Source organism: Mirounga angustirostris, unplaced genomic scaffold, assembly GCF_029215605.1.
Source record: "Mirounga angustirostris isolate CCGP_5_RB_7025 unplaced genomic scaffold, mMirAng1.0.hap1 SCAF_4, whole genome shotgun sequence".
NCBI classification, from domain to species: Eukaryota; Metazoa; Chordata; class Mammalia; order Carnivora; family Phocidae; genus Mirounga; species Mirounga angustirostris.
This window is the reverse complement of record NW_026991712.1, coordinates 88,647,445-88,672,008: the sequence shown is the minus strand read 5'-3', so window position 1 is coordinate 88,672,008 and position 24,564 is coordinate 88,647,445. Positions and strand designations below refer to the sequence as shown.

Below are 24,564 nucleotides of genomic sequence, written 5' to 3'. Positions count from 1 at the left end.
ACAGCTTTGGGCTCACTGACTCTGGAGAGTCTTCCATCACATCCCTTTTGTAACCTCTAGGGTTTCCACCACCTGCCTCCTTCCCCCAGGCTGTACCAGTCTTCTATTGCTGGTAAGGCCTTTTTATTAGCCCCCATGAGGTCCTCAGCAAGGTCAGCCCTACTGTATAGCCCTGCTGCTGCTCCTTTTGGACCTACGTGGTGATGGGGACATACATAGGTGCATCACTGGCCACTCCATTCATACCAGCTGGCTGCAATTCTATTCTCCTCTCTTGAGCTGAATCTTTGGGTCTTGTCTTCCCCCAGAGAGTCTTATTTCTTTGTCCACAATCTGATTCTCAATGGAAACCTAAGAGTCTATATTTACATAAAAATTGAGCTCCCCTTTTGTTCATTTTCGCTTTTGCCAGTTGCTAGACTCTAAGCAACTTGAAAACAGGATCTCTTTATACTGCTTCAATTTTTTATGGTATCCAATTTTGTCTTAACTACATTCTAGGTCTTCAGCAAACATCTGGGGATGCATTTTATTTATATGTACTTCCCTCAGTGCCCAGCAAAGGACATTGCCCAGAGAGAGAGTCCTCAGAGTAGTGGAGACAAATTGAGGGTGCATGTGTGTGTGTAGTACAGGACATAGACCTTACAGAGCCTTTGATATGACTCAGAATTCCAGACACAGCATTTGCTCTCCCTACCAGAAAGCAAACATGATACCTGCTTATCTGGATTCCACATGCCCACTTGCCAGCACCATCCCAGCTGAAGGGTGTGCATAGAAAAAGAAAAGGCAGGGAGGGGGTCCTCCACTGCCTCTGTCTACCCTGCCTCTGCTTTATTGCTGAGAGCAGAAGGAAGTTACCCAGGAGGGAGCCACGGGTAGTGGGACCAGAGGCTCCTGGGACCCACACTTGGGCTCTGCATTTCCATTCTTTGTACCATTGCCATGTCTCATGCCCAGAATGGTGAGAGACATTTTGCCTGGTTCCTTGCTACCTAAAATGAACTATATTTCAAACTGCTTATTTAATGCATTTCTCTTTAATCTTAAGAACCAGGGACTGAGTCTATATTTTAACACTTAAGAATGTATTTTACATAAACAGTCATGTATTTATAAATTTCCATATATTTGTAATTAAAATATGTTTTAGCTACATATTTTTTGAAACCTGCATAAAATCAGACAGTTTTGTGACTGCTTTAAGAAGTGTATCACATCAGAGAAGTACCTCAGAAAGCAATTAAATGCTTAAGATCACTAGAAAAATATCAAGGGAATTTTCCATTAATACTCAGAGCAAAACTTCTTTAAATCACATTTCTCACTATGTATCTAGGTATAGAAAAATAGATAGATGATAGAGAGATGATAGATAGATATATGAAAGATAGATGATAGATGATGAATAGATAGATACATAGATATCACACAGATAGAAATTACCACCCTCAAAAAAAAAATCTTTCCTTCCTTTCTAAAATTGCATAGAATCTTTACCACCAACCAGGTATTCAGTGTGTGTGCACACTCATTTCTTGTCCCCCCCTCTTCTATGGTCAGTTTCTTAATGTAGAGATCAACTTAGCCTTCTGTTTTCTTTAGTTCAGGTTCAGTTTCTCTCACTTGCCTATTTCCCTGATTCTGAACAATACAGAAAGTCAAGTAAGGGCCCTCAAGTTTGGAGGAGCAAGATGATTTGTAACCATGATTCTCCTTTATCTTCATCAAACCTAAAGCTAGTGAGAGGACCATGCCCTCCTAAGTGCTCCTGAAGGAAAAACAGTCTCCAGCTCCACAGGTTCCCACCAGGTCAGAGAATGTATAAGTGGCTGTTGTATCCTATAGATCTGGGTATTCCAGGCCAGTGGACATCCTTCCTCCCCATCCATGGGATCTTAACAGAATGTTTTCTTGCTTGGGGAAGGGGATGTCTCACAAGTACTTTTTAAAATTAATACTTTGTTTTTTTTTTTCCTTTTTAAAAAGTTTTTATTTAAATTCCACTTAGTTAACATGCAGTGAAATATTACTTTCAGGTGTATAATATACTGTATGGTGACTAACATAACATAATAAAAATATATATAGTGATTCAACAATTCCATACATCACCTGGTGCCAATCACAAGTGCACTTCGTATCCCTATCACCTATTTAAGCCATCCACCCACCCACCTTCCTTCTGGTAACTATCAGTTAGTTTCTATAGTTAAGAGTCTGTTCATCAGAGATATTGCCCTATAGTTCTCTTTTTTATTTCTTTTTGTCTTTTACTTTTATTTTATTTTTATTTTTTTTATTACGTTATGTTAGTCACTATACAGTACATCATTAGTTTTTGATGTAGTGTTCCATGATTCATTGTTTGTGTATAACACCCAGTGCTCCATGCAATATGTGCCCTCCTTAATACCCATCACTGAGCTCACCCATCCCCCCATCCCCCTCCCCTCTAAAACCCTCAGTTTGTTTCCTGGAGTCCATAGTCTCTCATGGTTCTTCTCCCCCTCTGATGTCCCCCTCTTCATTTTTCCCTTCCTTCCCCTAATGTCCTCCATGCTATTCCTTAAGTTCCACAACCAAGTGAAACCACAGATAAGTGAAACCATTGACTTTCTCTCCTTGACTTATTTCACTTAGCATAATCTCCTCCAGTTTCATCTATGTTGATGCAAAAATTGGGTATTTATCCTTTCTGATGGCTGAGTAATATTTCAAGCTATATTACAGAGCTGTGATCACCAAGACAGCATGGTATTGGCCCCAAAACAGACAAAGATCAATGGAACAGAATAGAGAGCCCAGATATGGACCCTCAACTCTATGGTCAACTAATCTTTGACAAAGCAGGAAAAAAATGTGCAATGGAAAAAAAGACAGTCTTCAATAAATTGTGCTGGGAAAATTGGACTGCTATATATAGAAGAATGAAACTCAACCATTCTCTAACACCATACACAAAGATAAACTCTAAATGGATGAAAGACCTCAATGTGAGACAGGAATTCATCAAAATCCTAGAGGAGAACTTAGGCAGTAACCTCTTCGACATCAGCCACAGCAACTTCTTTCAAGACACGTCCCCAAAGGCAAGGGAAACAAAAGCGAAAATGAACTTTTGGGACTTCATCAAGATAAAAAGCTTCTGCACAGCAAAGGAAACAGTCAACAAAACAAAGAGGCAACCCACGGAATGGGAGAAGATATTTGCAACTGACAGTACAGATAAAAGGCTGGTATCCAAGATCTATAAAGAACTTCTCAAACTCAACACCCAAAAAACAAACAATCAAGTCCAAAAAAATGTGCAGAAGACATGAACAAACACTTCTCCAAAGAAGACATACAAATGGCAACAGACGCATGAAAAAATGTTCATCATCATTAGCCATCAGGGAAATTCAAATCAAAACCACATTGAGATACCACATTACACCAGTTAGAATGGCAAAAATTGACAATGCAAGAAACAACAAATGTTGGAGAGGTTGTGAAAAAAGGGGAACCCTCTTACACTGTCGGTGGGAAAGCAAGTTGGTACAGCCACTTTGGAAAACAGTGTGGAGGTTCCTCAAAAAATAAAAAATAGAGCTACCCTATGACCCAGCAATTACACTACTTAGGGCATTTACCCCAAAGATACAGATGTAGTGAAAAGCAGGGACACCTGCACCCCAATGTTCATAGCAGCAATGTCCTCAATAGCCAAACTGTGGAAAGAGCTGAGATGCCCTTCAACAGATGAATAGATAAAGAAGATGTCACCCATATATATAAGGGAATATTACTTTTTAAAATTAGATGTGATAACTGGTTGGCATCCCTAAAGGCAGGGTGAAGGGTCGGGTACTTCTTGGCAGAGGAAAGTTGTACCTTGCTACCTCTTACCCCTGCCCCTACCCCAGCAAACACACAGGTACAGGCACACAAAAGCCTCCAGCTCCAGCTTAAATTTGCCTGACACACTTCACAGGGGACTGACTAGAGATTTATTTATCTCTGTAAAGAGAACCAGGAGTGGAGCAGGACCAGACTTCATGACAACTGCCCTCTCGATTGAGTGACAAGAGATAAAAACCACCAATTCAAGGGTCTTATCAGGAGACTTTGGTCTCCCCAGAGGCACTACTCAAGTTTTCTGCACCTGCCTCTAACCCACTTAAAATCATAGGCTATGCCTCAGAATCCTTTGTATCTGTATTCCAGGATGAGGGGAACCACACATAGCAAAAAATGGAACAAACCATAGCCATCCAGGAAGAAGAAGGTATGGAGAAATGGAAAGTTCATCCAGCTCCATCCACCATTCTATATGTTTGAATCATTTCTCTGATTTACCCCGTAGCCAGAAATGGGTGGGTGGGTGTTGGGGATATGGTCAGAAAGATCACATGAGCAAAGGCTTTGCAATGAGAAATAGTAGGTTGTCTGCCAGGAACTACAAGAAAGTCCTTCCTGATGGGGCAGAAGCATGACCCAGGGAGTAGTGAGAAAAACCTGGAGAGGTGGGCGGGCTGTGTTGTGTCAAAATTTAGATTCGGTCCTGTAGGTAGAGGCTATGAGGAACCAACGAGGGATTCTATGTAAGATAATGACACAGACTCTTTACATTTAAAATGCATTATTTAAAAATTATTTATCTTAACACAATTTCAGACTTACATAGAAGTGTCAAAAACAATACAAAAAATTTCTGGACAACCTCCACACAGATTCACTGAAATTCCCAAATGTTGATATCTTTTCCACCCCCTTCTGTGTACATGTGTGTATGTATTTTTATAGAGCGATACATAGATATGTATGTATGTTCAGGAAGAAGATATATGTGTGTGTGTATATATATATATGTATAAATATACAGAGAGAGATGTATATATATCTATGTGTATATATAGATATATGTATATAAAGCTGGTATACATATGTATAGATTCACATGTATATGCTATATGTATATAGATACATATCTATCTATATAACTATATATCTGTTTGTATATCTGTATCTATCTTTCTATCATCTATGTTTTGTTTTCTTTTTCCTGAACATTTTGAGAGTAAATTGCCAATGTGATACCTCTTTGCTCCTAAACACTTCAGTGTATTTCTTTCTTTTTTTTTAAATCTTTTTATTTATTTATTTATTCATTTGAGACACAGAGATACAGAGAGAGAGAGAGAGAGAGAGAGAGAGAGAGAGAGAGAAAGCATGAGCAGGGAGAGAGGCAGAGGGAGAGGAAGAAGCAGGCTCCTTGCTGAGCCAGGACCGATGTGGGGCTCGATCCCAGGACCCTGGGATCATGACCTGAGCCGAAGGCAGACGCTTAACCATCTGAGCCACCCAGGCATCCCAGTGTATTTATTTCTTAAAGACAAGAAATTCTTTTACATTTGTCTTTTGGAATGATCATTTTGGCTTCTCTGCATAAGACGGTTTGCACTAGAGAGACCGCAGACAAGGAAATAGGTTAAGGGATCTCTTTGGCAATCAGGCAAGATCTGATGAAGACCAGACCAGGGAGGGGCTTCTTAAAATCACATACACCGTGTGTGGCATACATTACCCATCTAGGTGATAGATCATCAGGACTTGGTGAGTGGTGGGATGTGGTTAGAGGTGGTGCCAGGTTTCTGGTCCAGTCTGTAGGGTGGCTGGTAGGGGTGCATGGTGGTGTTGTTCACCAAAATGAAGAGTGAGTAGGAGGAGCAATGACAAGTTCAGTTGTGGAACCAGTGTTGAGACCAACAAGTCCTTGAGACAACCAGATGATGACACTGAGGAGGCACCTGGATATCCCATGGATCTGAAGCACCAGGTATCAGGCCTGGTCTGGAAATACAGATTTGCTAGTCGTTAGTATAAGGTGGTAATTAGAAGCATGGGAGTGAGTAATATTACCAAATAAGACCAAGAGCCTGGAGGCAAATCCTTGTGGATCCTCAACCTTTCAGGGGCTTCATTCTACATCTTGGGGCCACACAGGGCAAAGGTAAGCTCAGTCCCATAGGGCAGCAAAGCATCCCAGGGCATCCCTATCATGATGATGAAATCATTGGTTCTGGGCATGGAAAGGCCTGGTGGGTAAAAGCCAGCATGGGGACCTTAAAAGTGAATTACTTCTCACAACTAGGAATTTCCTCAGAGTCAGGAAAGGAAGAGGTGGTTTGAAGGGTTTAATCCCCTCTGATATGAGAGGCTGGATGAAGGCAAAGGAGAATGGGTTCCATCTCAGTCAGGTCACAGTGCAGGCCACAGCGTGTCTCCTGAGAACAGGGATGGGCCAGAGCCTTGCACTGTGTCCTGGAGAGTCTGGGAAGAGACAGGTGTGGGTGCCACACAAGTCTGGTCCTGCCATCATTGCAAAGCCTTGGCTTTAAGGGGGATGGCGGTGAGGAGCATACAAGAGGGAAAGAGAATTTCCTGCGTAGATTTTGACATTGGCCAAAGTCTGGTTTCATTTGGTTGGTTTTCGTTTTATTTTGTTTTGTTTCGTTTGATTTGGTTTGGGTTTTGGTCGGGTATCCAGTGTTCAAGTCTTCTCTCGGGCATTTGATAAAATGTGACCTAAAGTAAGTCCCTTCTTTTGTCTATCTCACCTTTTCCATATTTCTTAGTGACAAACTGGACAGACCACATTCATAGTACCCAGGCTTTTGGAGTTCACCAAAACTAAAATTATTAAAAAAAAAAAAAAAAAAAACAGCACAATTGGTAAAGAGGGCCAACTTTTAATTTTCCCAAGTAAGGGCAAAAAGCCCTTTATAATTACTATCACTTCAATAAATAAAGCTAATTTTAAAATTAATGACTCTAGAAAGTGTATAGTCTCAAAAGAGAAAACAGAAAAAAAAAAGACCTTCCAAAGAAATGGAGCTCCACAACCTTATACCAAATTCCACAAAGTATGGTAACATTTTCTCATTCTTTGGTGGCCTGTTAAGGATGTCACCGAGTGCTGACACAGTCCTCGGACCAAGCATTGGGGATGTTCTGTCTGACTATTGGGCTCCTTCCAGCTCTGGCACCTCTCAGTCTGGAATGCTTTCTGTTCCCTGACCAAGCCCTGGTACCAGGAAGGAGGATTGCTCCTCTGGGACCCAGAGCTTCCTTGCCTGCATTTCTCATGCTTCTCCACAGTGCCCAGCACAAACTCGGCCCAATAGGTGAAATCTCCTTCCTTTCTGTCCCTCATCATGCCCCTGTACTGCTGCCCAGCAGTGTGTACACAGTTTATGCACAGCCGTGTATGTGCAGTGCATGGTCGTATAGTTTTTGGTGTCCTGTGGGCACAGACACAACATGTTTGAACAGGACTCTGGTCTCTGCCCTGCTCCTAGCCTTACCTTCTGCATTCCCTCGTTTTGTCTCTTATGATCATAATGTGTGATTTGACTCCTCCCCTGTCTGCCTCCATTCTCTCAGCCCTCTAGTTCTGTGTATTCTTAGCTAAAGGTCATTTTTAAATGTGTCCCTCCCTTTCCTCTTCTACTGCTGCTATCTGAGGCTAGGTCCTTATCATTGCTTCTCTTCTAACTGGTGCCCCTGACTCCATCATCCCCACTCTCACCCCTGCTCCCACCTCCTGCCAACAGTCATTCAGACGTGTCTGCCCTTTGGCTCTCTGTTCCCTATGGGAAAGTCATACCATGTTAATGTTTGGAAAGAGCTTTTGGAATTATCATGTTTCACAAAGTAGAAAATCTGAGCCTCAGAGAGGGGAGGCCAGTTGTCCAAAAACACACAGCGTATTTCTGTCAGAACCGGAAGTATACCCAGGCCTTCTAAACATAAGCCAATGCCTTTCTACCTCCTTATGCTACTCAATAGAATTTTTAAAAATATATACAGTATACTATAAAGTGTCACATTTGACTGTTTAGAGCCAAAGCCCAGGTCTCATTGCATTTTCCACCCAGCAATCCCAGCTGTCCTGGTGAATCTGCCCTCCATGGGCCTGATCCCAAGGTCACTGTCTGCTGCTCATCAGCACCAATCACCCAGCACATGTACGGCAGTCTCTTTTCCCCAAAAAACACATAACATCTCCCCACCTTCAAACATTTAGTCAGTCTATATTCCCTCACCTGGAATGTCCTCATTCATTTCACAGAAATTTATATAGCTCCAAAGCTGAACCAGAAGCTTTGCTAGGTACCAGCTTGCAAAGATGAAGACAGTGTTTGTACCCTGAAGGAGCCCACTGTCTTGGAGCTTCTCCCATCTTCCTTGATGTTTTGCTGTCAACAGTGGCCCAGCCCATAGGGTGACAGCTCCTCCAAGATCCCGTGCTACCCTTGTTCCGTAGCCTCCCTTGGGTCCTGACTCATATTGTCTGCCTCCCAGCTTCAGGTCCTCTGTCACAGTGAGCTGGCCTTATTTTCCCAAGATCAAATACTCCTTGAGGGCTGGGCCTGTGGTCCTACTGTCCCCCAGCCACCAGAGAACTGGGAATGGTGTCTGCTTCCTATATACTTGATGACTGACTGGGTCCCAGCAAATCTCAACCTCTTGCCCTCCTACCAAGCTAGGTCCTGGTTCTCCTCAGGCTGAATGTGCTAATGGGTGCCCAGCACTAGAAACTGAGCAAATGAGTGTTCTTTTGTAAGCCAGAGAGAGACATCATGGAGGGAAAGTTCCCCACCCACTTCCTTCCTCTATATACACCTCTCATCTGCACTCCCTCACCAGCATGTGCATGTTTATGTAAGTGAGATGAGGATGAGATGAACACCAAGGAAATCCTATAGGGGGAGAAATGTCCTCCAAAGCCATGTGGAGCCTTAGAGGATGGGAACCATGTAAAGAAACAGGGGTCATGGGCCTACTAGATACAGACCAATGGTAGGTAGTAAGTATGTGCATATGCTTTGGAAATTGGTAGGAAAATACCACCTTCTCTCTCATCAACTTTACTGAGAACTGGACTTACAGGCCCATAAGCACTTAGGGCTGGCTATTAGAGTGTGGGAGAGATCAACGTGTGTGTGTGTGTTTGTGTGTATGTGTGTAAGAGAGAGAGAGGATTGGAGAGCGAGAAAGACAGAGAGCAAAGCTCCTGAAAGCCAGAGAATAATGGCATTCCAAATGCCCAGGATAAGCATCTAGTTTTATTGGTGGCTTCTAGATTACCCATTCCTTTTCTGTCCCCTGGTGGTAGAAGCAATACTACGTAATACATCGTGTTGCCCAACATGGGGCTTGAACTCATGACACTGAAATCAAGACCTTAGCTGAGATCAAGAGTCAGACATTAGCCCTACCGAGTGACCCAGGTGCCCCTGTGTAATACATTCTTGAGGCAGCTGAATCCACCACAAAAATTCTGTTCTGCATGGTCAGGGCCTGCGCAAGAAAAGATTGACAGAATTTAACATCCAAAACTTGTGAATTAGCAGCTGTTCATACTTTCCTTAGCTATGCAGGCATCACTCCAGTGACATTTGGATTTGAGTTCTTCAGCTAATCCAAGTCAAGCAATCAAAAACCTTGCAGCCACTGTGGAAAACAGTATGAAAATTCCTCAAAAAAATTAAAAATAAAAAATATCGTATGATCTATCAATTCCACTACTGGATATTTACTCGAAGACAACAAAAGCACTAATTTGAAAAGATATATGCACCCTTATGTTTATTGCAGCATTATTGACAATAGCCAAGATGTGGAAGCAACCCAAGTTTCCATCGACAGATGAATGGATAAAGAAGATGTGGTACTTATATACAATGGAACATTACTCAGCCATCAAAAAGAATGAAATCTTGCCATTTGTAACAACATGGATGGAATTAGAGGGAATTATGCTAAGTGAAATAAGACGAAAAAAGACAAATGCCATATGATTTCACTCATGTGGAATTTAAGAAACAAAACAAATAAAAAACAAAAAACAAACAAAAGAGATAGAAACATGTCCATAAATACAGAAAACAAACCAATGGTTGCCAGAAGGAAGGGGTGTGGAGGATGGGTGAAATGGGTGAAGGGGAGTGGGAGATACAGGCTTCCAGTTATGGAATGAATAAGTCACATGGATGAAAAGTACAGCATAAGGAATATAGTCAATGGCATTATAACAACATTCTGTGGTGGCAAATGGTAGCTACACTTGTGGCCAGCATAACATAACATATAGAGTTGTTGAATGGTGTACAACTGAAACTAACATAACATTGTATGTCAGCTATGCTTCTATTAAAAAAAATCTATAAACTCTGGAAGGAAGAAGAGAAGAAGACATGAAACAGTTTTATTTTTCCTTCCCATGTAAACAGGCCCAGTGCACAGAGGCAGAACTGCCACACAGATTTCCCATGCCCTGTTGCCTTGAGGAACAGCGAGGGCCCAGCCCTTCTTGTGCACCATGGGCCCAGTGCCGGCACAGTGCTGTGGGCACTCCATCTTGATAAATAAATGGTGGTGGTCATTCCATGATAACTGTCCCACACAGCCTTTCTTCTCTGCTATTAGGGACCTGAGCTGAAATCCATTTCCGAGACTATATGGGATCACTTCTGTCAGAGTGACAGCAGGCCAGGGGATTTTTCCCCCTGGATTCTTCCCAGTCTCACTTACTTGTCCCGTGCCGAGCCTGCCAGGACCATGGTTGAGGAGAGAGACCATTGATTTCCAAGCCCGTGTCTTCAGTGCTACAGCCTGACTTCCGAAGATCTTGGGATATTTTAAGGCTTCAGTAGAGCTTACAGCTAAATTCCATGTTGAGACTTAAGACACACCACCCTCGACACTAGCTTATGTTCATTTCTTTCAGCCAAGGTATTAGGACACTGGGTGGCAAGTGCCACTGCTTACCTTCAAATTGTGCAACTATTTCATACTTCCAAGAGTGTGTCTTGCCCTAGTATTCAGAGCCCAACTCCATGGAGTACCCAGTAATTGTGGAACACTCATTCTGTGCCAAATACTACACCCATACTTTATGTATGTTGTCCCTTTTAACCCATTTTAACATGCAGGGTGGTGTTGTTATTCTCCTTAGTAGATGAAGAAATTGAGGCTCAAAGACTTTAAGTGCCCAAGGTCACCCACTGGTAAAGGTCAGAGCTCTACTCTAAACACTTCTTGGGGATGTTTCAAAGATATATTCCATCCGTTGCCAAATATGGAGGGCATCCTGGTTTGTGCCCTGTGCCATCCCTCTGTGTCCTGGAATCTCTAACAGGAGTGGGGAGAAAGAATTGGGATGGGGCCCTGGCAGCTCAGAATCCAAGACCAGCAGAGGTGACTCCTCTGGAATCTCATTCTAATTCAATGCTTGGTTCCCCCACCCATTCCACCTTATGATAATCACTTCCTGGGAACCCTAGAATCTGGGTGACTTATACACATATAAAGAGATGAGAAAAAAAAAAGGGGGGGGGGCGCCTGGGTGGCTCAGTTGGTTAAGCGACTGCCTTCGGCTCAGGTCATGATCCTGGAGTCCCGGGATCGAGTCCCGCATCGGGCTCCCTGCTCGGCAGGGAGTCTGCTTCTCCCTCTGACCCTCCCCCTTCTCATGCTCTCTGTCTCTCATTCTCTCTCTCGCAAATAAATAAAATCTTAAAAAAAAAAAAAAGAGATGAGAGATAAGTACTGTCTACTGTAACCACCTAGTTCCCTTAAATGCAACCTAATGGTTTTCTCAGTAGAAGGCAGGACAGAGGGTTACAGCCCCCATTTATTACCTAAATAACAATAGGCATAAAATCAAAGCCATTTGCACTGTCTTTCCACCAGTTCAGGCTGAATGTGACTCTGAGCCTAGGTTAAGTCAAAGTCATGCATGTTTAATGGGCCTCCCAGAGAGCCATTCACCTCCTCAGTTGTTAAGTTTTCCTTAAGACAATGCTGTCTATGTACCCCACCCAGGCCACCCCCTCCCCTCTGCCAACCAGAGCTTCCTGGAACCCTGCCCTCACACCCTCAAAACCTGAATGCCTGCTTGGGATCATCCCAGATGCCAAGGTTCTAAGTCAAAAGTCACGAGTGAGTTTGGAAATCCAAGGCAGCCAGCCTCGTAAAGTGATGGGGAGGTGGGGCCAAGGCCAGAGTGAAGGTACCATCACCCCCAAGTCCTGCCATGCCACGAGGGAGGCTGCCAGCCCTGGGCGGTGAGTAAAACCTGAAATTTGAGGAAGGACAGGTGGGTCTTATTGTGACTAGGGACTAATTACAACACTCCAATCCCAGGCCACCTCATAGCCTTAGGCAGGAATGTGAGATGTATAAAAGGTGGGTAGGCTCAGAGCATCCCAAACCCCTTGGCATCTCCACACTCCAGCCACTGGCAAACTTGGGTAAGTCAGGCAAAGCAGTGCCTCTCCTTGCAGCCTTGCTCCACATGGTCCCAACCTGGCTGGGAGTTGGCCTGGAGCTCTGGGTGGTTGGTCAGAAAGATCTAGTTGGGCATTTCTCTTTACCAAATTATTGGGGACCAACCAATAGTGGTCTGCAAGCCATCCAGCCGAGGGTGTGGGGAGCTGGGCTGAGATGGGAGAGGAAAGTCTGCCAAGAGACCAGTGTCTTGAGGATCCTGCTGGTGTGTTATGGGTGTTGTATCTTGTCAGATGCTGAGAGGGACTCAGTAGAAGGAGAGGGCGCACCAGCCATGAGGCAGAGCACCTGGCAGAGTTGTGGTTTAAAGAAAAGTCAAATACAGGGAGGGAAGAAAGAAGACTGCATTGGGGTGCAGAGACCCCAAGGAGCACAGAGCAGCAGGGACAAGATGATGTGATATAGGGGGAAGGTCCTGCTCCAGGAATTGGGGACCACCATTTCTACCTACTTGTGCTGAATGGCTGGGGACTAATTACGTCCTTCTCTGAGGTTGGTTTTCCTCAACTGTAAATAAGAATCAAGCTAAAAAGTCCATTTTGTCTCTAGACTCCTTTCTCTTATAATTGTCTTAGAGAAAAGAGATGCTCCTTCTCATTCTTTTTTAATTTTTAGAAATTTATTTAATAAGTCAAAACCTTTACACTGTGCTCATCATGTGCTAGCTACCCTGTGTGGTTGTGTGTGTGTGTGCACACACATACATGTATGTATGCATGTTTATATGTATGCATTTTATATACCCATTTAATCCTTACAACAGCCCTAAGAGATGCATATACAGAGGGCTAAGTAACTTGATCAAAGTCACACAGCAGGTTAATAGTTTAGCCAGGACTCAGATCCTAGGCAATCCTCTTCCAGATTCCATAGTTTTGGCATAAAAGTATATTACTTTTTGTTCTTGCTCTCCTTGTCGTTCCTTCTCCCTCTCTCCCTTTTCTCTTCTTCTCCCATTCCTTCCTTGCTTCATTCTTTCCATGTTTCTCTGTCTCGAAAAGAATTGAAATGACTTACAAACTTTTGGCCACAACTTATATTCAACACATATTTACACACACATGCATGGATATTTATACACAGACATACAAACCTTAAGTTGTGAAACCATCAGGGCAAAGTAGAAGCAGAGAAGGATGTGAATGCGGCAGGCCCTGTCCTCGGGCCCAGAGTGTCTCTATGGCGAAGGCGTTCCTCACTTTTTTGTTTTTTTGTTTCCAGTTGTGTGTCAACGAAGAATGTCTCAGCAGAAGCAGAAGCAGTGCTGCCCCCCACCCCAGCAGTGCTGCCTTCCACCCCAGCAGTGCCGTCCCCCCCAGCAGTGCTGTCCCCCACCCCAGCAGTGCTGCCCCCCACCCCAGCAGTGCTGTCCCCCCCAGCAGTGCTGTCCCCCACCCCAGCAGTGCTGCCCCCCACCCCAGCAGTGCCGTCCCCCCCAGCAGTGCTGTCCCCCACCCCAGCAGTGCTGCCCCCCACCCCAGCAGTGCTGTCCCCCCCAGCAGTGCTATCCCCCACCCCAGTAGTGCTGCCCCCCACCCCAGCAGTGCTGTCCCCCCCAGCAGTGCTGCCCCCCACCCCAGCAGTGCTGCCCCCAACCCCAGCAAACCAAGCAGCCCTGTCAGCCTCCACCCAAGTGCAAGGAGCCCTGCGCCCCCAAGTGCCAACAGAAATGTCCACCCCAACAGTGCCAGAAGTCCCAGCAGAAATAAGACCCTAGCATTCGACCAGAGGCCAAGCTTCCTAGGAAAACAGAGAGCATGAAGTTCACTGCCCCTCTCTCTGCCATCTGTCAACGCCATTCACCCCAGCTTCTGACTGCAGCCACACTTCAGGAAAAGGCAGCACCAGGAGGGTGGTTTCTTCGATCTCTACTTATTAATTAGCAACTGCAATTTCCACCTCAGACAAGGATCTGGTTCTGAACTGTCTAATCATCTCTACTGACGTGTATTTACATTACTATGTCTGCTTCTCGGAAGCTTGGGCAGCATGCGGAACACCTTTCTTACCACCCTCCACCTCTGCTCCTGTTTTTCAAACAATTAAATGTAGTTCCTCTGGCACTCATGTCTCAGTCTGATTCTTCTGTTGTTGGACAATGTTACATTCCTGCAGATTTTTTGTCCCGCCCCCACCCCAGAGCCCTAGGGTAGCTGGGCATGTGGTGCAGGCAGAGGAACAGGCACAGTACAGATGCACTGGTGAGCTGTGGGTCGTTCTCAGTGGTCCTGCTGGGGTACGGAGGAGACACATCCCATACCTACGGAAAATGAAAGCACCACTGGAACCAGGGGGAGATGATGCCCATCTGGAGAACATGTGGGAGAGAAAGCATCCCTGCAGGCTGAGAAAGAGCAAGGGAATCCCCCAGTCAAGAGCTACATAGCAGAGAAGGATTGAGGCAAATAAATTATATTTCAGAGAACAGACTCCAAGGGCTTCTGGGTCTAAAGGAGTTGAGAATAAGGCCTTAAAACTTCTCCCATAGGTGAAGAGAAGACAAAAGTTTCTTCAAGCTAACCAAATGTGTCATGAGGATGAGCACTGGGTGTTATAGGCAACTGATAAATTATTGAACACTACATCTGAAACTAATGATGTACTTACTGTATGTTGGCTAATTGAATTTAAATTTAAAAAAAGGAGACAATCTATACAGACCTTGTATACTCAACACATGATATCCACCATCAATATGTGATTAAAATCACAGCCCCCATTATTTCTCAGTTGGGGATTTCCCTGAACTATTTCCCCCACAACCCCCCTACTTTCAATTAAAATTTCTGGAGGATTGCGGTAACCAGATAATTCAGAGGCACAGGTAATCCAAACTGCTGGTTCCTATTGTTTCCACTACCCACTCCATCCCTCTCCACCAAACCCCTCTCTTACAAAATAGTCCACAGGTTGGACTATTTTGTTTAGTTACATTCTCATTGGACAACAAAAAGGAGGTGGAACCTCCTTTCTTAAACCTGCCTCCCCTTTCATGCTTCTGGGCTCCAGGGCAGTCACTGAGAGCCAGCAGAAGTACCCAGAAGGAGGCAGAGAGGAAAATATCATGAAAGGGGCAGAAGGAAGTATAGAGGGAGAGATGTATGCGGATGTGTTCATATTTACATTGTAATGATAACTGTTAATGTGTGTGTGTCTCTTTGGCTGTATTATAGGAATACATTAAGGGATTCAATGGAAACATACCTCCTTGCTAATATTTGAATAGTATAGATTGGATAATGAATTCTTTTAGAAGCATTGTACATTGTGTACTCTTACTTTGTCCCAGTTTTAACTGAACATTAAGGGAATACATTTTTTTTAATTGTAACTCTGCCAATATCTTTATCTAGAGGCCTGTTGCCATTTTTGTCTTTTATGAAATTTTTGTCACCAAGAAAGGCAGGATTACGTTTTTTTTCTTTCAGATGGAGTTGATGTAGTGTATTCTTGGTTTCAAAATACTCATAGTTTGGGGACTTTGAAATGGTAAATATTTATGGTGTATAAAAAAGCATGGTACATAACTGTACGATCTTAATTACATTAAAATGCTTACTTGTGTAGATACACACATAGGATCTAGAAGTCAAACTGTAAACTGCTTGTGATTATGGATGACTTTGTTCTTTGCTTCTTGTGTTTTTCAGTTTCCTTTTATGCGCATGTTAACTTTTAAAAAATAAATTTTTTAAAACCTAAAAAAAAAGAAGTCTGGATTACCCCAACACATTATTATAGACCCTGGAGAATGCAGAGTTAGCTAAAGACCAAAGTTTTGAGCATTTCTTACCTGCAGGGCTGGGCTCCTCTTCCTCCATCAGACTCCTGTGCCTTTCAGCTGTCTCCCCTCCTTCTATCCATCCCCCATCCATCTGTCCCCCCACCCTGTCAATCCATCATTGCAGCCTTAGTAAGCACCTCCATTCCTGTTTGTGCAGAAGGTGAGGGGTGCTATAAGAACAGAGAAACCAGCACAGACTCTGGGCCTCTGGGCCCAACAGTCCCTGGGAGAAGACCCTCGTAAAACAAAGAACATTTAGACAGGGTGGCATACAATTAAGGGATGACTTGGGTGGTACATTTGACAAACACCTCACACCTTGGAATTCAGAGATAGAGAGAGTGAGAACACCTTGAAAATGAGAACTCGCTACCACCCCCACATTCAGAGCTGTCATTTCAGCACAGTCTCCAAATGTGTCCTCCTCACCCCCATACATCACCTTCTCCCCACATCTCTCTCGTTTGGGCTTTTACCCCTCTTGCCTTACCCTTCCTCACTCTGCAGTGTAACATGAGATTGAATTTCACCTCTTTGGGCTTCATTTAATTTTCTTTTTACTAATTTCCATAATTAGCACACATGCACATGTGCTTGTGTGTGGACCATCTTGCTGATTTTTCTTTTGTCCCCGTCACACTGAATCTGGATTCCAGAACCACCCCTCTTCCACTAAGTGACTTGCAGCGAGTTATAGAACTTCCCTAGGCTCACTTTTCTCATCTGTGTGGTGGGGGAGAAGATTAGCTGCTTTTTGGGGTGGAAGGGGGAGTTGTCCAATGAGAATGTAATTAAACAGTTTGATAAATGTTAGCTGTTGCTTTTATTGTTATTCTCCAGTTCTGACTGAGCAGCAAGCCTACAGGCAGCACCCTTTGCTTATTCCCACACATTGGAAGACGTGGGCTCCAGACCTTCAGTGATACAAAGGTGTAAAGGGGAAGGGCGAATTTCAGGGTCAAGGACAGGACCAATTAAGTAGAACAAAAGATCAGAGTGGGTGTTCATAGGGGGAAACAAGATTTAGTTTAGGTCATAAGTATCCCATTTGGTGGTTGCCCTTTACTTCCAGAATCTTCCCTGTTTTAACGCCTGCCCAAAATGGATCCTGCTCTTGAGGCAATCCTGGCAGCTCTAGCCCACAGTGATTCTCAGCTATCATTGGGACAGTCAGCTCTGTCTCTGTGAGGCAGGCTATGCTCCCTGGAGGCAAGAAGGGAGGCTGACAAGCTGAGGAAGCATGTACAGGGGCAAAGTCCTGACTGACACAGGTGTGCCAACTTTTGCACACATTGACACCACCCTACTGAAGTAGGTATGGCTACTCCCAACAGGGATAGAGGACTGAGGTTCAGAGAAGCTCCCTCCTTGCTTGCAATAATAACAGCCTGTAGTGGTGGAGCTGAGATGCAAACTCAGGACACTCTGGCTCTCTGGTTTACATTCTCTGTGACACAGCAAGTGCCCTGACTGTGCTGGTAGCTAGAAGAAGCATAAAGACTGAATCCTGTCTTTCCAGAACGTAGAACCCATCAATCCATTGGTGAGGCAAAGTCAGCATGTTTACAAACCTCCACACAGTCATACTTGTTTGCACAAGATTAAGCACTCGTGTGTGTTCATGCACTCACACAAATTACACACAGTGGTTGTTATTCAAGTACATTCTACAACTTTGTAGATTGGTATTGAGCTTCGAGAGCAGAAGCCGGACCAGCATTTCAGAAGCCCTGATGTGACAGTTATGGTCCTCCTAGTTTCCCAGTGGTGTAGAGGACTCTGTGGGTTAGTCAGTGTGGTGGCAGGAGCACTGGTGGGCAGGGGAGTTAGTGTGGTGGCTGTTTGCTATCTCTTACAGAAGTGGTTTTAATATTTCAACCATTCAGTCAGCAACACCTGTGTATGCTGGAATATACCTCTTGAATATCAGCCCTGTACTCACTCACTCTTGCACACTCACTCATGCTTGCACATTCATGCACATATTCCCACACATATACATTCATAAGCCCTCACATGAGGTCACAACCGATCACACACTGACACATAATCACATGCTGTCATCACATAGATATGACCACACACTGACACACACTCACAGGCACCTGAACACACAGACACACATGCTCACGGTGTCTCTCCCACTCACATGTTGGCCCCAGAGTGTGGAGTCCAGCCTCTGTTCTCATGTCCTAGCAGCTTGTCCTCTCAGCTTTTTCTCGGCCTCTGCCGCATTCCAGCAGGGATGTTCACTTCACTTCAGCCTTCCTACATGACCCCTGGAAAATCTGAATTCTCAGTTTCACTGGCCAGGTCTTCCCTCTCTCCCTCTTGTATAAAACTTTATTCCTGGTAATACTGTCTTATTAAAACATATCACTAATCTCAAGAAAACAGAAGGGTCTTGTATTTTCCAACCACACTCACTCTCCTTAGAAAACAGTTGTAATTTTAAAAAAGTGAATGTGCTGGCATTTGTTTAAGGAATACAGCGTGTTATAAACTCTCTACCAGAATTTTTCTTTGCATTAGCTCTCACATACACACCCCTGTAGTTATTTTTATATTATCTCTACTGTAGATGGACAAAACTGAGAACAAGAAGGATGAGGTATTTTTCACAAGGTCATGGAGTTAATAGGTGTCAGAACCAGGACTCTCTCTTGAGTCTGACTCGTCAAGTTGTTTGTTGGTTCCTAAGGCACACGTACATATGGGCCCATGTGCACGTGCACACACACAGACACACAGACACACACAGACACACACACACACTCACATATAAGGTAATAAAGATTTGGAGGATTCTATGAAACTTGCTTTAAACCGGACTGAAACATTGAATTAAGATTTGGGAGGCAAGAAAAGAGACATTGGGAACTCAAGCTCCAAAACTGAGCCAGGCAGGTATCCTGCAGGGACAGTGGGAGTGTAAGGTGGGGGATGATTACAGTTTTTCTCCCGTGGTACTTTTTCTAAGCAGCCCTATTCCAAGCTGGGAGCAGCTGCTCTGAGCCCCATGGAAGGAGGCAGGAAGGAGCTGCCAGTCACCACCTGTCACAGGACCTCGTGGGTGGCAGGAGGCAGTCCCCTCGTGCCCAGGTCCTGTCTCACAGGCTGAGGGCAGAGCCCAAAGCCGGGATAAAAGGGCTTCAGAGTCAGAGCACCTCCATACACTCCTCTCCTGAGGTGCTGACAGACCCACTGCTGCCTGTGCACCGGTAAGTGTCCCCTGGGACTGAAAGCAGAGCCTTCCGCAGAGGGAGCTCAAACCAGAGCAGGAGGTGGGGGGTGGGGGGCAGAGCCTTTGCAGTGTGTGTGTGTGTGTGTGTGTGTGTGTGTGTGTGTGTGTGGTGGGTGGCAGTGAGAAGAAGATGAGGTTGGGTTCATATTAGCAAAGAACAAGTCGCAGGGACACTGAGGGAGGGGCAAGGAGCTAGGAAGGCTGGGAACATGAGTAGAAGGAACTGTGTGAGTGTGACAGTACACTAGAAAAAACAAACTGATCTGTAGTTGTTGGTCTCTGGTTGGAAGGATTTGCAACACTGACCACCATACCAACCCATAACTGTTGTCAACAGGGAGGTTTATCTTTGAAAGCATAACTGTCCCTCCAGGGAAAAGTAAAGATGGGAACAGTGACACTCAGCCAGCAGAGAGGAAATCACAACTGACTGACTTATTTTAAGCACTCAGACAAAAGGACTTCAGAGTTGAGTAGGAACAACTCAAATCTTGATGCTGAGGTGTTAGTTTGAGGGGAGCGTCTGCAAGATGCCAGGGCAGCGGGGCCCGGTCAGGGGCCCGGTGCAAGTCCCAGCTTACAGTAAATTATCTTCTCCCTCAGCTCATTCTTCCAGCCAATCTGCAATGTCCTTTGCGGGTGTGGACTTCTATGTCCCTACAGGACAAGGATATCTAGAAAGTTCTGCAAGAGGGAATGACTGTTTTCCCTAAAGAAACAATTTCATTTCTAAACTGTCACCTAGATTTACTATTTCCGTGATTTTTGCTGTAGAATATCTCCTCTAGATGTTTGATTTTGAGCACTTTTTCTTAACATATTTTGGCTTCAGTTCTCTAATTCTATAACAGATGAAGCACTCCAGAGATGATGTGAGGGCATTTGGGGAACTATTAGAAATAATGAAAGTCTCTCTGTTGAATTATCAAGGACTCCATTTAAACAGTTCATCAAATAAAGGCACTAGAAATGATGTTGAGGACAGGAAGGGGTGGGGCAGGGGGGCTCAGGGTCCTGGGTCTGACTCACTGTGTGACTCTCCCTCAGCTCCTGACCCTGCCAGCCGAGATGTCCTGCCAGCAGAACCAGCAGCAGTGCCAGCCCCCTCCCAAGTGTCCCACGCCCAAGTGCCCCCCCAAGTGCCCCCCCAAGTGCCCCCCAGTCTCTTCCTGCTGCGGCTCCAGCTCTGGGGGCGGCGGCTGCTGCAGCTCTGGGGGCGGAGGCTGCTGCAGCTCTGGGGGCGGCGGCTGCTGCCTGAGCCACCACAGGCGACGCAGTTCCCACCGTCACAGACACCAGAGCCCTGGCTGCTGCAGCCAGCCCTCGGGGGGCTCCAGCTGCTGTGGAGGGGGCAGCGGTCAGTCGTCTGGAGGCTGCTGCTGAAGTGGACCCTGAGCCAAGGAGCGCAGGCTTGGGGACAGCGAGTGGCCAAAGCCCTCCTCCTGTTCCTGCTCCCCCTGCTGGGCCTGCCCAAGGGGCTGAGGGGTCTGAGTGCAGCCTTGAGTTCTGGCCCAGAGGATCCCTGTGCCCTGGTGCCCAGAAGCCACAACCCCTCCCCCAAACCCATTTACTCACCTCCTCCCCCATATGTGTGGCTGCCCTGGGAACCCAAAGCACAGACCCTAGGTCCTTCAGAGCTTACCTTGTTGTAAACCCAGCCTGATGTGAAATAATAAAACTAGACATCTTCATGCCCTCCTTGATTGTTGTTTTCTTTTTATTCCTACATTATCTTTTTATACTCTGTCCTCAACTCCTGCTTCCCCTGAGGCCTCAGTGTCTACAGAACTTACTCAGATTTGCCACTTGCACCACTAATGTCCTTAAGAGCAAAACAAATTTTTATTGGTTCAGAATCCAATCCAGGAACCAACATTGGCTTTTTGTCTTCTATGATTTGAAGATTTTTAAACAGTTGTTGGTTTTTGTAGAATGCCTGTCAATTTGGGTTTGTTTGATGTCTCTGCCTGACTAGGTTCAGTGATGCATTTTCACAAGGAGCGTCCTTCTGAGAGCTGACACCATGCCTCACATGATATCTAGTTGTCTCATCCCTGGAGTCCTGAAAATTGGAATAGAGACATTTGGGAACTTCCTGATAAAGTTGAGACATTGAATTTCTAAATTCCATTCCACCAAGTTGTGTCTTTTGCCAGTAGAAGCAGCCTTTTCATCCCCCTCTGAGGTGGTTAACCATGCATTTCCTGAGGAAGCTGAAAGGCCTCCTGGAATTGGTTGCCTTGCAGTGCACCGCTGGTTCTCTTGAGAACCCATCCCACCATCTCTCTTTGCTTCTAGACATGCACCTCGACTCAAGTCCCAGTAGGCCCCAAAAGGTGATGTAGAAAGTGTGACCCATAAACGGGTACACTGCACTCCAAAAGAACTACATGATTTTTTCTAATTTATACAGATATAAACCCAGGGAATATGTGTGGGATGGATATTAAGGGTACAAGATAATTGTGGAAGGGACATAAAGTTGGATCAGGCCGAATTTATTCACGCAAGTCCGCTTGGACGGGGCTCTAACAATTTGTTGGGTTGGTTGGCTGAAACATGGACCAAAAGGTGGCTGACACTGAATGAAAATGAGATGCCAGGACTTCCTTAGTAAATTATAGAGGAAGGGGTCCAAAGGCTTATTGGGATGCTAGAGTGGAGTTATCAGTTGACATCTGCTCATCTCCTCTGGAAGGGCCCAGAGGACTTATCTTTCAGGGCTATGAGAAATCAATTTGTGAGGAGACCACAGCATCCTTGAAGAGCTATGTGATTGGTCTTCTCTGTAGGTTAGAAATTACAGTGGAATCTGATGCCACTGAATTGGGAAACCTAAATGCAATAAGGATAATTGGATACCATTGGCAGCACTCGGGCACCAAAGGCAAAGTGGGTGTGGTTACTATCATGGACAGCAGAGTCAAAGCAGTAATCAGAACATCCTGACTCACAGAGAGCTGTGGCTCTGGCTAGTTCGTCATGGTGGTTTGGAAATGAAATTGATGGGGAGCCTACTACATTCTTACTTTATATGTATAGGAGGAAAAGTTCTAAGTGAACAAACCTCTGAACCATAAAAAGAGAGAATAATGCTCCCTCAATCAATTCCCAACTCTGAGCTGGTTTGTAGACACGGAACCCCTCGAATGAAGGGGAGGATGGGTCCTCTGGAGGAAGAACTCTTGAACTCCGCCAAAGAGTTATACTATTAATCTTTCCCCCAGCGTTCCCCAAAGGAACTTACGGCACTTTACCAGGGTAATTGTGCACTGGGGAAAAGAAAATAATCAGACTTTGGGGCTAACGGACACTGGCTCTGGATTGATGCTAATTCCAGGAGACTCAAAACATCACTTTGGTCCACTTTGGTCCCTATTTGGTAGGATAGGAGCGTATGGAGGCCGGGTGATCAATGGAGTTTTAGCTCAGTTTTTTCATCTCACCGTAGGCCCAGTGGGTCCTGAACCCACCCTGTGGTTGTTTCCCTGGTTCTAGAATGTATGATTGGAACAGACAGACACAACAACTGGCAGAATCCCCACTTTGGTTCTCTGATCGGTAGAGTGAGGGCTCTTATGATGGGGAGGTCAAGTAGGAGCCATTAGAACTATCTCTACCTAGAAAAATAATAAATCAAAAGCAACACCACATCCCTGAAGGCATTGCAGAGATTAGTGATACCATGAATGATCTGAAGGATGCAGGGGTGGTGATTCTCACCACATCCCTATTTAACTTGCCTATTTGGTTTGTGCAGAAAACAGATGGGTCTTGGAGAATGACAGTGGGTTATTGTAAGCTGAAGCCAGTGGTGAGTCCCCTTGTAGCTGCTGTACCAGATGTGGTTTTGTTACTTGAGCAAGTTAGCACATCCCCTGGTAACTGGCATGCAGCTAGTGATCTGGAAAATGTTCTTCTTCTCTTTTTTTGCCTTCATATCTGTCAGTAAAGACCACCAGTTTAATAATAGAGCAGTTTATTTTCAGTTGGAAAGGCCAGCAATATACCTTTACTGTCCTTCCTCAGGAGTAGGACAATTCTGCTACTCTATGTCATAATTTAGTTCTCAGCAATCCTGATTGTCCTTCCCTTCGACAAGTCATCACACTGGTCCATTCTGTCAATGATATTATGCTGATAGTACCTAACAAGTAAGAAGTAGTAACTACTCTAGACTTACTGGCAAGACATTTGTGTGTCAGACGGTAGGAAATAACTCTGACAAAAACTCAGGGGCCTTCTACCTTGGTGGAATTTCTAGGGGTCCAGTGGTACAGGGCATGTTGAGATATCCCTTCTAAAGTGAAACAGAAGTAGTTGCATCTGGCCCCCCCTACAATAAAAAATGAGGCACAACACCTAGTGTGCCTCTTTGGATTTTGGAAGTAACATATTTTTCATTTGGGTGTGCTACGCTAGCCCATTAACTGAGTAACCCCAAACCTGCTAGTTTTGAACGCAGTCCAGAAGAGGAGAAGGCACCAGGAGACAGAATGATTCCATTGAACTGGAAGTTAAGAATGCCACTTGGCTACTTTGGCCTCCTCAGGACTCTGAATCAACAGGCGAAGAAGGTAGCTACAGAGCTCAGTGGGGCGATTGATCCTGATTACCACCGAGGAATTAAACTGCTACTCACAGTGGAGGTAAAGAAGAGTATGTGTGGAATACAAGGGGTCCCTTAGGGTGACTCTTAGTTCTGCCACGCCCTTCGATTAAAGTCCATGGGAAACTCGAAGAACCCAATTCAGACAGGACTATTCATGGCCCAGACCCTTCAGGAATGAATATTGGGTGACCATGGCCAGAACTATGGGCATTTCTTACTATGAGCATGTTTACTTCCTTACTTTGGTATGAGTGTGTGTGTGTGTGTGTGTGTGTGTGTGTGTGTGTGTGAAGTACCTTTGGTTTCCTCCCATTCTATCACATAACATAAGATGTATTGACTGATATAGTTCAGTATTGTTCAACATTACATAATAAAAGTCAAGTTAAGGATATCAAGGAGAAGAGTCAACATCACTGAAGGACTTTACATCCTTTTCTGGAGAAAGGGTTTTTGCATTATCTGCTAGACAGAGCCTAACTGCATCATGTTAGCTGGCAGTATGGCCTTGTCATTGTCTTTATTTGGCGGTTAAATATTGTTTAAGGAGATGTGTATGGGTGCCAAGTGGACAAGGGGTGA

The 24,564-nt window shown here is 44.8% G+C and overlaps 1 protein-coding gene and 1 pseudogene across 1 annotated transcript; both read left to right on the top strand.

Moving 5' to 3' along the window:
• The first annotated feature begins 20,438 nt into the window (after window positions 1-20,438).
• On the top strand, window positions 20,439-21,061 carry LOC135363982 (late cornified envelope protein 1F-like). Its single transcript, XM_064587467.1, has one exon. It carries the CDS (start codon window positions 20,439-20,441, stop codon window positions 20,751-20,753), a length of 315 nt encoding a protein of 104 aa, XP_064443537.1. The 3' UTR covers window positions 20,754-21,061.
• Window positions 21,062-21,393: 332 nt separating this feature from the next.
• Window positions 21,394-23,792, top strand: LOC135364038 (uncharacterized; annotated as a pseudogene).
• The last annotated feature ends 772 nt before the right edge of the window (window positions 23,793-24,564 follow it).